Here is an 11,935-nt window from a genome sequence, read left to right on the forward strand (position 1 = left end):
TGAGACGGTCCCCTTTTCTAATAGAGGCTGGAACATGATCAATACCCATAGCTTGTGTGTCCAATTTGGTAACCACTCCCTCTTCTAATTAGGGCTAATTGGAAAAGCCTTTCAAAAGAGGACATTGTGTACTTCTTTTTCTATACTCCCTGACGAAGGCCATGCAGCCGAAACGCGTCGGGTTTTAAACAACTTTGTTTCTATTGAACATGCCATACTAATAAAGGCATTTTAATTAATTATATGAAGAGTGCCTTGGTCCTCCTTTCTTTTTGATGACCTATTTACACCTTTTACCAAAGAGCACCTTCTATTTACCAATATACTATAGTGTACCTTAGTAGCGCTTCCCTTCCTCCTCTTTCTTCTAGACCAGTTGTATTCGGTGCATGTGTCAAATAACATTGTATTCGACTATATCTGTCATGTAGAACAGGGAGTTAAGTCAGGTCTATATGGAACATATGTCTCTCTGTATTGAGGAGCAGGTGTTTCCTTGTGAGCTTGTAACTCGTGACTCCAAAAAGATGTCTGATGTTACAAACTATGAGGAGACAGTGTCAAATGTTTGTACGAGACATTCAACTGGGTATTCAATTGGTTTGATTAATGAGAAGGCCAACAAGGGGAAGAGTACTCCTTCCATTCCTTGGCAGGCCAGGGTGTTGAGATTCTCGGTACACCCATGCTGTGTAAAGGTGCTAAACAGAAGGTAGACAGAGGGAAACAGAGATCTCCAAGAGCCAGACAGTGTGACGTCACTAAGAACCCTCCTCTGTAAGACACGTTTAGCTCAACTGTAGCAGTGACACCAACTGACCATGGTCAATAATCTGGTACGCCAGGCAGGCAGGAATAAAAAATATTTATTGACTTCAGAAAATACAGAATTGCTGATAAATAGGGTTTCAATTCAGTCGGAGAATTGAATCAGTTGGAGAGAGTAACTACCAAATAGCTGTTTGTAAAATTAAGAACTGATTTAGAAATCCTTAAAGAAAACCATAAAAATATACAGAAAAAAGGATTGGCCGGAATTTTTTAAGAACAATGTTATTTTTTTTGTCAGGGTAGAAATACCCTAACGAAAGCCAATATGTCACTTGTGGACATTTTGTGAATGGCAATCAGAAATGATCAAACAAAAGTCAATTTCACTCTTCTGTTTCACTTCTCCAGCAGGTCTTGTTGCAGTAACTTGCTGAATACACTGCTAGCGAATGACCAGTCCTTTCCAGAGCCAATATGGGTGTCAGTCAGGGTCCGAGGCAGTCCCCTCGGTCCAGGGCTGTGGCCCAAATCTCATCTGTGGGGCATTGTGGTAAGACCCAGTCCTGGGGGACCGTGGTGCCGTCTGGGTGGTCCACTGAGACCAGACAGAGGTCCCACTCTCTCCTAGAGGAGAAAGACAGCAGGTGAGCCAAAACATAGGATACTGAAGCACTTTAAAAGTGCATGCATCCTTCATTCCTTGATTTAATGACTGGTTAAATATCAATAGTTAGATATGCTTTAACAGTAAAAGCATTGGTGGAGCCCTTTCATACACTTGATATATACATATAATGAAGGAAGGAAACAAGGAAGGAAGAAAAGGAAGGAAGGGTGTAGTCTTAAAGTATTTGAACAGGGCCTTAGTGGAGGTAAATCTCTAAGTCTAGTAAAATGCTTGTGTGACACAAACCGTATTTGTATTAAGGCTGGTAGTGAGTGCTCTGCCTGTGTGTAGTACTGTCTGAAGGGCTGTAGGGGGTGGTCAGGAGGCATCTCATCTGGAGGAGGGGATGAGGGGAGAACAGTCACATTAAGAGAAATGGTTATTCAGATATTAACTTATAAAATCAGAATCTCTAAATAATGTGTCTGTTTTTTTTATTTACCAGTGGATCAGAAACTGTGTGCTACTAGATGACCAACCTAATACCTTTTGAATTGCTGTGTTCCAATTAACTAAATAATGTGTATATTTCCATGACCCGAAATAAACAGGCTACAACCTGAAAGTGGGCCCCGACTCTCCTTTTGGGAAAAACCACCAGCCTTTATAGGGTTTCTAATTACCTCCAAAGAGCATGCTATCCATCTCTCGTTTCCTCAGCAGTAGCCTCTCCCTCTCCTTCTTCTGTCGTTTCTCCAGGTCCCTCCTGCGCTCCTCCTCCTGCTCACTCTCCAGCATCACCCGCAGGGCGTTCTCCTCTGCCCCATACACCCCTGTCCTCTTCCTGATCAGTGCACGCAGGCGCTCCACCAGCCCATCAAATGCTTGGTCGGCTTCTTTCTCCGGGAAGATCCCTGGTAGGGGACACAAACAGAGAAAAGTTTATGTTCAGTTGTCAGAAAACGTTTTAAAATGGAGTGAAACAGAGAGGTACTGCATAAATTTGTTCAATGAGAACAGAGATTTTTGACTATTGTTGTTGTGAAGTTGAACAGCAGTTGGCTAGACAAAATATCTGAAGAGAAACTGGTGCACCATTATGGTGCTTCTCCTTACCTTTCCTGGAGGCTGCCTCCTTCCTGAGTTTGCGTAGCTTCTCCAGTGACCTGAGGATGTCCAGCATCCTCTTGGCATCTGCCTGCTTCTTCCTCACTTCACAGAGCACCGTGTCAGCAGCCAGCTTCAGCTCTTGCTCCTGATGGGGGAGGGGAGCACAAAAAAAGACATAGATAACAGAAGCCGTGTTCATAGTCTGTGTCAAATCAATACAGAAAACACACACACATATATATATATATCTGCAAAAAGCAGTTCCCATCAAAGCATATTCAGATGTGTTCATGATTTGTGTATCAATCAACAGCTGTCCAATGAGCGAGTTCATTCAAAATGAAAGCAGTTAGACTGTCTTGAAATTCACTGTCACTAAACTAAGCACACGTGGCCACCTGCTGCTGACGTGTGTAACGCACATTACTTAGAGCAGGAGTGTGTCTCATCTCCAGTCCCTGGGAGCCCCACAGTTGCACAGTTTATTTCTAGCCCAACACACACACTTCAAATTCTCATCTAAACATCAAACCCTTCCTTAGTTGAATCAGATGTGCTGGGCTAGAACAAAAAAAATGCAACCTTTATGTTTAAAGCAGGAGGGCTCCGGTCTGAAGGTGGAAAGGGGGAGCTATCGATCAGAGATGAGACACTGAGTTTGACAGTGCTCCTTTTCATTTCTCTCACCCTCTTCTTCTCCTCTACTTCATGGATACGCTTCATCCTCCACTTGTCGATGGCTGCTTCACGCTCAGCCACTCGTTCCTCCTCCTTCTGTTTGTCCTCGTCCTGTTCCACTTGTCGACGTCGTAGCCTGGCCCTTCTCTTACTGATGGAACTCAGTTTCTTTTTAAGACTTTCAACAAACTCAGAGTCACCGAGGACCTTCAGTTTTTCTTGCAGATCTGTTTTCACACTCACTGCCTCAGCGTAAGAATCCGCCCAGACGCTCTCATTCTCCAAGTTGTGCTTCAGCGTTTCACAAGCCATGGACAGCTTTGAAACGAGCTGTATGGCACCGTACAGGGTGTCTCGTATGTGAGCCACTGAGACCTTTGGGTGTTTTTGCCTTGAATGAGGATGCGCCGGTTTGGAGGTCTTGGCTGTTGTCCTCTCTCGGTTCCTCAAGAAATCTTTCAGCCACTGTTCGTCTTGCATCCTCTGAATGGAGTCTTCGTCTGGCGGCTGTGGAGCCATAGGCCTGCTAAAACCTTGGTCACACTGCAAAGCTTTTCCCATCGGAATCAAGGACGGGGAGGCTAGGAGAGGTCTGCTACGATGTTCAGTGTAACCACTGTCCGCATGCTTTGGTCTAAAACTTGCATCAGGGTTTCCATACTGACTGTGTTGTGGACCGGGGATAGGGTATGCTGGATTGTGATCAAATGATCTTTGGAAATCGGAAGTTCCCATGTTCGATTGAGCATCACCCACATTGTAGCCCTGAGCCCATGCGTTTGGTGGTCTCCCCTCATGTGTGTTGGGTTCCAGCTTTGGATGACTGTGGAAGGGAACTGGTTGTGAAGACATGGGAGGGAACTGACTGAGTGCCGGGTTGTTGAGGGGCGGCGGTGGTATCGACGGATCAAAACCATATCCAGGGGACGACATATGAGGTGGTCCGTAGCCTTCAAATCTAGGCGGTGGTTGTGGAAAGGGGGGTCTGAAGCCATATGGTTGACTGCCATATCCTGACACGGGTGGAGGTGAAGTCCACTCTTGACTTTGAGGGAATCTCTGGTCGCTAACTGGGGCTTGTTGTGGTGGAGGAAGATATTGGGAAGCGTTTTGACCGGGCCAAAACGCTCCAGCAACGTTACTTGAACTCGGCATGTTACTTTGAAACGATGTTTCACATACTGGTGGTGGTTGTATCGGCGGCGGTCCGAGATATGGAGGTCCCCCTCTAAGGTAAAACGTATCGGGACCTCCAGTGTTAGAAACGGAGTGCTGCCGTCCTCCCGACGTAGACTGGAACGTTGGTTTATCCATTTTCAAGAGGCGTGATTAAGTGGAAAAGAATAAACTCGGATGTTTTCAAATGTATTTAGCTAGCTAACGACACTGTTGAACGCTGGGGGCGACCATGTTTACAGGGTGACGTCACATACCGGATAAAAGTACACGTATATCCGTTTTATTTTTACGAAGCGAAAGACCGGGGGCATCCCAATTGGCTAAAATTGGTTCCTCTCCTCAAATCAAATTATATTGGTCACATGCGCTGAATACAACGGGTGTAGACTACCGTGAAATAATGTTTTAGGAGTCTATCCCAATAATGCAGAATAAAAAAAAACGTCCTAGAATACGTTTTCTGTCATTGGCATCAGTCCTTCCGCACAATTGTCTTTGTCTCCTCTACTAATTTGGAGAACAGACTTCTATGATCTAAAGAAACGAGACCGTTTAACCATTGAGCTATATAATGACCATCCCATTCTGTCAGGTCGGTACAGAGGAAAGAAAAGAGAAAGAAAGGTGACGAGGAAAGGAAGACACTTAAACCTTGAGATGCAGTTTCAAAAAGCAGAAGAGGTCCCATTACTCTTAGCTGCTTCCTTGGCTTGGCTTCCTGGGAGAGAGGGAGACAATTCTTCAACCACCTACATTAAAGTGATTCCCAAACCTTCCATAACAAAGCCGTCACCTACAGAGAGATGAACCTGTAGAAAAGTCCCCAAAACAAGCTGGTCCTGGGGCTCTGTTCACAAACACAAACAGACCCCACAGAGCCCCAGGACAGCAACACAATTAGACCCAACGAAATCATGAGAAAACAAAAAGATAATTACTTGACACATTGGAAAGAATTTACAAAAAAACAGAGCAAACTAGAATGCTATTTGGCCCTAAACAGAGATTACACAATGGCAGAATACCTGACAACTGTGACTGACCCAATTTTTTTTATTTTTTTTTATTTCACCTTTATTTAACCAGGTAGGCCAGTTGAGAACAAGTTCTCATTTACAACTGCAACCTGGCCAAGATAAAGCAAAGCAGCACGATAAAAACAAACAACACAGAGTTACACAAACAATAGTACAGTCAATAACACAATAGAAAAAATCTATATACAGTGTGTGCAAATGTAGAAGAGTAGGGAGGTAGGCAATAAATAGGCCATAGAGGCGAAATAATTACAATTTAGCATTAACACTGGAGTGATGGATGTGCAGATGATGATGTGCAAGTAGAGATATTGTGGTGCAAAAGAGCAAGAGGGTAAGCAATAATATGGGGGTGAGGTAGTCGGGTGTGCTATTTACAGATTGGCTGTGTACAGGTACCGTGATCGGTAAGCTGCTCTGACAGCTGATGCTTTAAGTTAGAGAGGGAGATATAAGACTCCAGCTTCAGTGATTTTTGCAATTCGTTCCATTCATTGGCAGCAGAGAACTGGAAGGAAAGGCTGCCAAAGGAAGTGTTGGCTTTGGGGATGACCAATGAAATATACCTGCTGGAGCGTGTGCTACGAATGGGTGTTGCTATGGTGACCAGTGAGCTGAGATAAGGCGGAAAGCTTTGAGGAAAATTAAGGAAAGCTTTGACTATGTACAGACTCAGTGAGCATAGCCTTGCTATTGAGCAAAGGCAGACAGGCAATGTGAACACTGCCCACAAAATGAGGTGGAAACTGAGCTGCAGTTCCTAACCTCCTGCCAAATGTATGTCCATATTAGAGACATATTTCCCTCAGACTACACAGACCCACAAAGAATTCAAAACTCCCATATCTATTGGGTGAAATACCACAGTGTGGAATCACAGCAGCAAGACTTGTGACCTTTTGCCACAAGAAAAGGGCAACCAGTGAAGAACAAACACCATTGTAAATACAACCCATATTTATGTGTATTTATTTTCCCTTTTGTACTTTAACTATTTGAATATTGTTACAACACTGTATATAGACATAATATAACATTTGAAATCGCTTTACTCTTTTGAAACTTTTGTGAGTGTAATGTTTACTGTTCATTATTCCTAGTTTTTTTTCACTTTTGCTTATCATCTATTTCACTTGCTTTGGAAATGTAAACATGTGGTTCCCATGCCAATAAAGGCCCTTAAACTGAATTAAATTGAGAAAGAGCGAGAGAGAAGTTTCTCTACTGCTCATAGATCATTGTTGTGACATTATTTAAATAACTAATATAAATATATATCTAATAATATAAATATAATATAAATATATAATAATATCAATATATATCTAATTATATAAATATTTACTCAGACAGCCCAATTCGGATCTTTTTCCACTAATTTGCAAAATATCTAGATTGGGCTGCCTGTGTAACGGCAGCCTATAAAAACTGATGAGGGTGCATGTTTTTGGGTGGCTAGGACTAAATAAACCCACCAGGACTGAAGAACACTGGACAACTGTAGTTCATCAAACAACCTCTGAAAACTCTTAAGTGATTCATATATTTATTAGTCTCACATTTACATAGGTTCACAACTATTCAGAGCAAAATAGGGTTGCTGCCACACAGATGGCATCAGTTCTGATAGACTGTACATCACACAATTGCCCAATTCTAAATCAAGACCTTATGCTGTGTTCATAACCAAGTGGGAAGGTGTTATTTACCACATACAAAACCTACTTGATCGCCCCTCCAACTGGTAATTACTAGTGGGAAACTCATATATCATCCCTGAGCGCCAACTTCTCCCACATGTTGACCTCTGACGTCACCCACTAAGGAAATGACCTCGATAACAGCATTTTAGGCAGTTACATGCAGTAAAACATTATTTATAAAAAGCTATCTATTAATGTTTTTGAACACATAATATGTTTACAAACATGATAGCTGTACTTTTAGTTTATGATTGACACAGCTTGTTTGCCATTAGCCAATCAGCGTTTCTCAACGAGTTCAAAGCATGTGAATGCATCCAACTGATTTTTATGACTTCACAGCTGGTAATTACCACCTTCCCACTTGGTTATGAACGCAACATAAGGCCCAAGACAAAGTACTTGTGTAGATTTGAAAGGTTTGGATGGGTGTAACCAACATCACAGAAACCCATAAGAGAAAGACTAAACTGTTACCATATTGCTAACACCTATCAAATCTTCTGAGATCTACACAGGTGCATAGGGGTTAGGGTCTAGGGGTCAAAGTGGGATTGTGCAAATTATCTAGATTCTAGGCCCTTACTGTCTGAGATTTCAAAACGTTATATCTGTATATAAAGTGTACAAAAAAGCCCAGCTTCTTTTATAGAAACTGCATTGAATGAACAGTTTCTCAGTGTATAGTGTTGAGCAAATCAGACAATGCATTTCTAAAGACTGGTATGTTTTCATTTAAAAATACCAGTGATGTCATGGCTTCATTAAATGTGTAGGTAGTTCTAAACGATTCCATAAAGAAACGTCAAAAACAACCACAATGGGAAACTGTGTTGAAAATGTGACATTATCAAAGCTGATTGGGATCAATTCAAGTCACCCCCCTATCTCAACCCCAGATATCTTACACGTTTCATCTCATACATGGCATACTAACTGTACATACAGTATACTAGTAATTCCAGTGTTGGATATTTGAAATCCACAACAGAGCAGCCAAACTGATCTTTTTTGAAAAAGTGAACAATTTTACTATAAATACTTGTTTTGTAAAGAACGCTGGTTTCTATGACCTGACTGACCTCGTCATCAGAGAGCTGTGAAGAAACAAAATGGCTTCCTAAATTACATCAGAAAGACATGGTGGTTAAAACAAAAAAAGTATCCTATCTTTACCTTAATCCTTGACTGTCAAAAATAAAATGGTGTCAAAACGAAATAAGAGAAAATAGATTTTGGACTTGATACAATCCATTTCTGTTAAGGTTTCCCAAACAAGTACTTATCACAAAGAGACACTAGCTACTTCATGAGAAAAAGTAAAAGTATCTTTACATTTAAACAGGATAATGTTCTCTCTCCTTTTCTCTCTCGCTGGGAAAGATGGGTAGAGAATACTTCGTTAATGTTAATTCTTAAACCTTTGCAACAATATGGGAACAAACTTTTTCCGATGTATGAAATCGCATAACCTACATCATCATGATCAACACTGATGTAATTCAGATTACATAGTTACATTTGAAGTTACAATAATGGTATTTGTAAAATGCCATAGCTTATTAAATCGAAATGATGGCAATTTCTGAAGTTCCATTTTGGACTGTTAGTTAGTTAGTTGTTGGCTGCATCCGCCTGCCTTGGCCAGCTCTCCTCCTCTATCCCAGAGTCATACTCCTCCTCAGACTCTTTAGCAGGTGCTCTGGAGACACACAAAAAAATATTCAATTCTGCTGCAAATAAATGAAAAGTCATGGTAAAATACTGTATTTTCAATTAATTGCTGTGAAACCACACCATATAAGATTTGCATGGGTCCTCAGATCCTCAAAAGGTTCTACAGCTGCACCACTGAGAGCATCCTGACTGGTTGCATCACTGCCTGGTATGGCAACTGCTCGGCCTCTGACCGTAAAGGCTAGTGCGTACGGCCCAGTACATCACTGGGGCCAAGCTTCCTGCCATCCAGGACCTCTATACCAAGCGGTGTCAGAGGAAGGCCCTAAAAATTGTCAAAGACTCCAGCCACGCAAGTCATAGACTGTTCTCTCTGCTACCGCACGGCAAGCGGTACCGGAGCGCCAAGTCTAGGTCCAAGAGGCTTCTAAACAGCCTCTACCTCCAAGCCATAAGAGTCCTGAACATCTAATCAAATGGCTACCCAGACTATTTGCATTGTCCCCCCACCCCCCCTCTTTTATGCCGCTGCTACTCTCTGTTATTATCTATGCATCGTCACTTTAATAACTCTTCCTACATGTACATATTACCTCAATTACCTCGACTAACCGTTGCCCCTGCACATTGAGTCTGTACCGGTACCCCCTGTATATACAGTTGCAAGAAAAAGTATGTGAGCCCTTTGGAATTACCTGGATTTCTGCATAAATTAGTCATAAAATTCGATCTGATCTTCATCTTAGTCACAACAATAGACAAACACAGTGTTAAACCAATAACACACAAATTATTGTATTTTTCTTGTCTATATTGAATACATAATTTAAACATTCACAGTGTAGGTTGGAAAGAGTATGTGAACCCCTGGGCTAATGACTTTTCCAAAAGCTAATTGGAGTCAGGAGTCAGCTAACCTGGAGTCCAATCAATGAGACGAGATTGGAGATGTTGGTTAGAGCTGCCCTGCCCTATAAAAAAACACTCACAAAATTAGAGTTTGCTATTCACAAGGAGCATTGCCTGATGTGAACCATGCCTCGGACAAAAGAGATCTCAGAAAACATAAGATTAAGAATTGTTGACTTGTTGACTTGCACAAAGCTAGAAAGGGTTACAAAAGTATCTCTAAAAGCCTTGATGTTCATCAGTCCACGATAAGACAAATTGTCTATAAATGGAGAAAGATCAGCACTGTTGCTACTCTCCCTAAGATTGGCCGTCCTGCAAAGATGACTGCATGAGCACCGTGCAGAATGCTCAATGAGGTTTAGAAGAATCCTAGTGTCAGCTAAAGACTTACAGAAATCTCTGGAACATGCTAACATCTCTGTTGACGAGTCTACGATACGTAAAACACTAAACAAGAATGGTGTTCATGGGAGGACACCATGGAAGAAGCCACTGCTGTCCAAAAAAAAAGTTTGTAAAAGAGCACACAACGCTCTCCACGCTTCTGGCAAAATATTCAGTGGACAGATTCAACTAAATTTGAGTTGTTTGGAAAGAACACACAATACTATGTGTGGAGAAAAAAAGGCACACCAACATCAAAATCTCATCCCAACTGTAAAGTATGGTGGAGGGAGCATCATGGTTTGGGGCTGCTTTGCTGCCTCAGGGCCTAGACAGCTTGCTATCATTGACGGAAAAATGAATTCCCAAGTTTATCAAGACATTTTGCAGGAGAATGTAAGGCTATCTGTCCGCCAATTGAAGCTCAACAGAAGTTGGGTAATGCAACAGGACAATGACCCAAAAGACAGAAGTAAATAAACAACAGGATGGCTTCAACAGAAGAAAATATGCCTTCTGGAGTGGCCCAGTCAGAGTCCTGACCTCAACCCAACTTAAAATGCTGTGTCATGATCTCGAGAGCGGTTCACATCAGACATCCCAAGAATATTGCTGAACTGAAACCGTTTTGTAAAGAGGAATGGTCCAAAATTCCTCCTGATCGTTGTGCAGGTCTGATCTACAGAAAACGTTTGGTTGAGGTTATTACTGCCAAAAGGAGGGTCAACCAGTTATTAAATCCAAGGGTTCACATACTTTTCCCACCCTACACTGTGCTGTGAATGTTTACACGGTGTGTTCACTAAAGATATGAAAACGTATAATTGTTTGTGTGTTATTAGTTTAAGCAGTTATTGTCTATTGTTGTGACTTAGATGAAGATCAGATCAAATTTTATGACCAATTTATGCAGAAATCCAGGTAATTCCAAAGGGTTCACATACTTTTTCTTGCCACTGTAGTCTCCCTATTGTTATTTTACTGCTGCTCTTTAATTACTTGTTCCTTTTATTTCTTATTCGTATTTTTTAAACTGCATTGTTGGTTAGGGGCTTGTAAGTAAACATTTCACTGTAAGGTCTACACCTGTTGTATTCGCCACATGTCACTAATACAATTTGATTTGATTTTATATATAATTTTGCAATACGCTATTCAAGTGGATGTGTCACACATCCAAATGTATTGTTATTATTATTGGAGAATTGTCATGGCTGTTTTGGAGGCCTTAAACAGCAATGCGGATTCTAGCAAAGATAGTAAATACAGTAGCTAACAAGTTGGCTAACTACCGCTCCTGCTGTCCTTTGCTAGCTACTTCTGCTTCATGCCTCCAAAAATGACTAGGTCTCCAGTATGGTTTCCATTTTGCCCACTGTTACTTACGCCATACCCAAACCGGCCGGCGCTTGCGCCATCGTGTGCAAATTGATTTTGTCCCCCTACATCAAACGAGATCACGACACGCAGGTTGAAATATTAAAACAAACTCTGAACCAATTATATTATTTTGGGGACAGGTCAAAAAGCATTAAACATTTATGGTAATTTTGCTAGCTAGCTTGCAGTTGCTAGCTAATTTCTCATATTTAGCTAGCTTGCTGTTTCTAGCTAATTTGTCCTGGGATATAAACGTTGACGTTTTATAAACGTTTTACCTGAAATGCACAAGGTCCTCTACTCCGACAATTAATCCACACATAAACCGGTCAACCGAATCGTTTCTAGTCATCTCTCCTCCTTCCAGGCTTTTTCTTCTTTGGACTTTATATGGCGATTGGCATCTAACTTCCATAGTTACCATGACGACCAACCTAACTCAGTTCATCTTTCAATCACCCACGTGGGTATAACCAATGAGGAGACTTGGGTATCTG

General features: G+C 41.6%; 2 protein-coding genes across 4 annotated transcripts in view; both read right to left on the minus strand.

The window, feature by feature from the left end:
- Nucleotides 1–848: 848 nt before the first annotated feature.
- pdcd7 (programmed cell death 7) lies at nucleotides 849–4,612 on the minus strand. Of its 2 annotated transcripts, XM_055900003.1 has the most exons (5): nucleotides 3,176–4,612; nucleotides 2,495–2,633; nucleotides 2,062–2,292; nucleotides 1,685–1,772; nucleotides 849–1,395 (listed from the first exon to the last, which is right to left on the minus strand). In XM_055900003.1, exons 1-5 carry the CDS (start codon nucleotides 4,478–4,480, stop codon nucleotides 1,257–1,259), a joined length of 1,902 nt encoding a protein of 633 aa, XP_055755978.1. In that variant the 5' UTR covers nucleotides 4,481–4,612; the 3' UTR covers nucleotides 849–1,256. The 2 variants fall into 2 exon arrangements, with proteins under 2 accessions (XP_055755978.1, XP_055755977.1); XM_055900002.1 differs by having other exon boundaries at nucleotides 1,303–1,772.
- Nucleotides 4,613–6,911: 2,299 nt separating this feature from the next.
- The window catches only part of clpxa (caseinolytic mitochondrial matrix peptidase chaperone subunit Xa), a 20,247-nt gene continuing 15,223 nt past the window's right edge, over nucleotides 6,912–11,935 (minus strand). For both annotated transcript variants that reach the window (XM_055900005.1, XM_055900004.1), the window contains one exon: nucleotides 6,912–8,787. In XM_055900005.1, coding sequence (XP_055755980.1) covers nucleotides 8,700–8,787 — 88 coding nt within the window. In that variant the 3' untranslated portion in view covers nucleotides 6,912–8,699. The remainder of the gene's footprint in view (nucleotides 8,788–11,935) is intronic.

The sequence above is a fragment of the Salvelinus fontinalis genome, chromosome 35 (assembly GCF_029448725.1).
Source record: "Salvelinus fontinalis isolate EN_2023a chromosome 35, ASM2944872v1, whole genome shotgun sequence".
Classification (NCBI taxonomy): domain Eukaryota; kingdom Metazoa; phylum Chordata; class Actinopteri; order Salmoniformes; family Salmonidae; genus Salvelinus; species Salvelinus fontinalis.

What these genes read in the sequence shown, in the direction of transcription:
- pdcd7 (XM_055900002.1), bottom strand. Translation starts at nt 4,480, where the DNA reads ATGGATAAACCAACGTTCCAGTCTACGTCGGGAGGACGGCAGCACTCC. An exon ending in AAGTAGAGGAGAAGAAGAGG is followed by an intron (nt 2,634 to 3,175) that starts GTGAGAGAAATG and finishes CTCCCCCATCAG; the next exon opens with GAGCAAGAGCTGAAGCTGGC. An exon ending in GGATAGCATGCTCTTTGGAG is followed by an intron (nt 1,773 to 2,061) that starts GTAATTAGAAAC and finishes CCCCTCCTCCAG; the next exon opens with ATGAGATGCCTCCTGACCAC.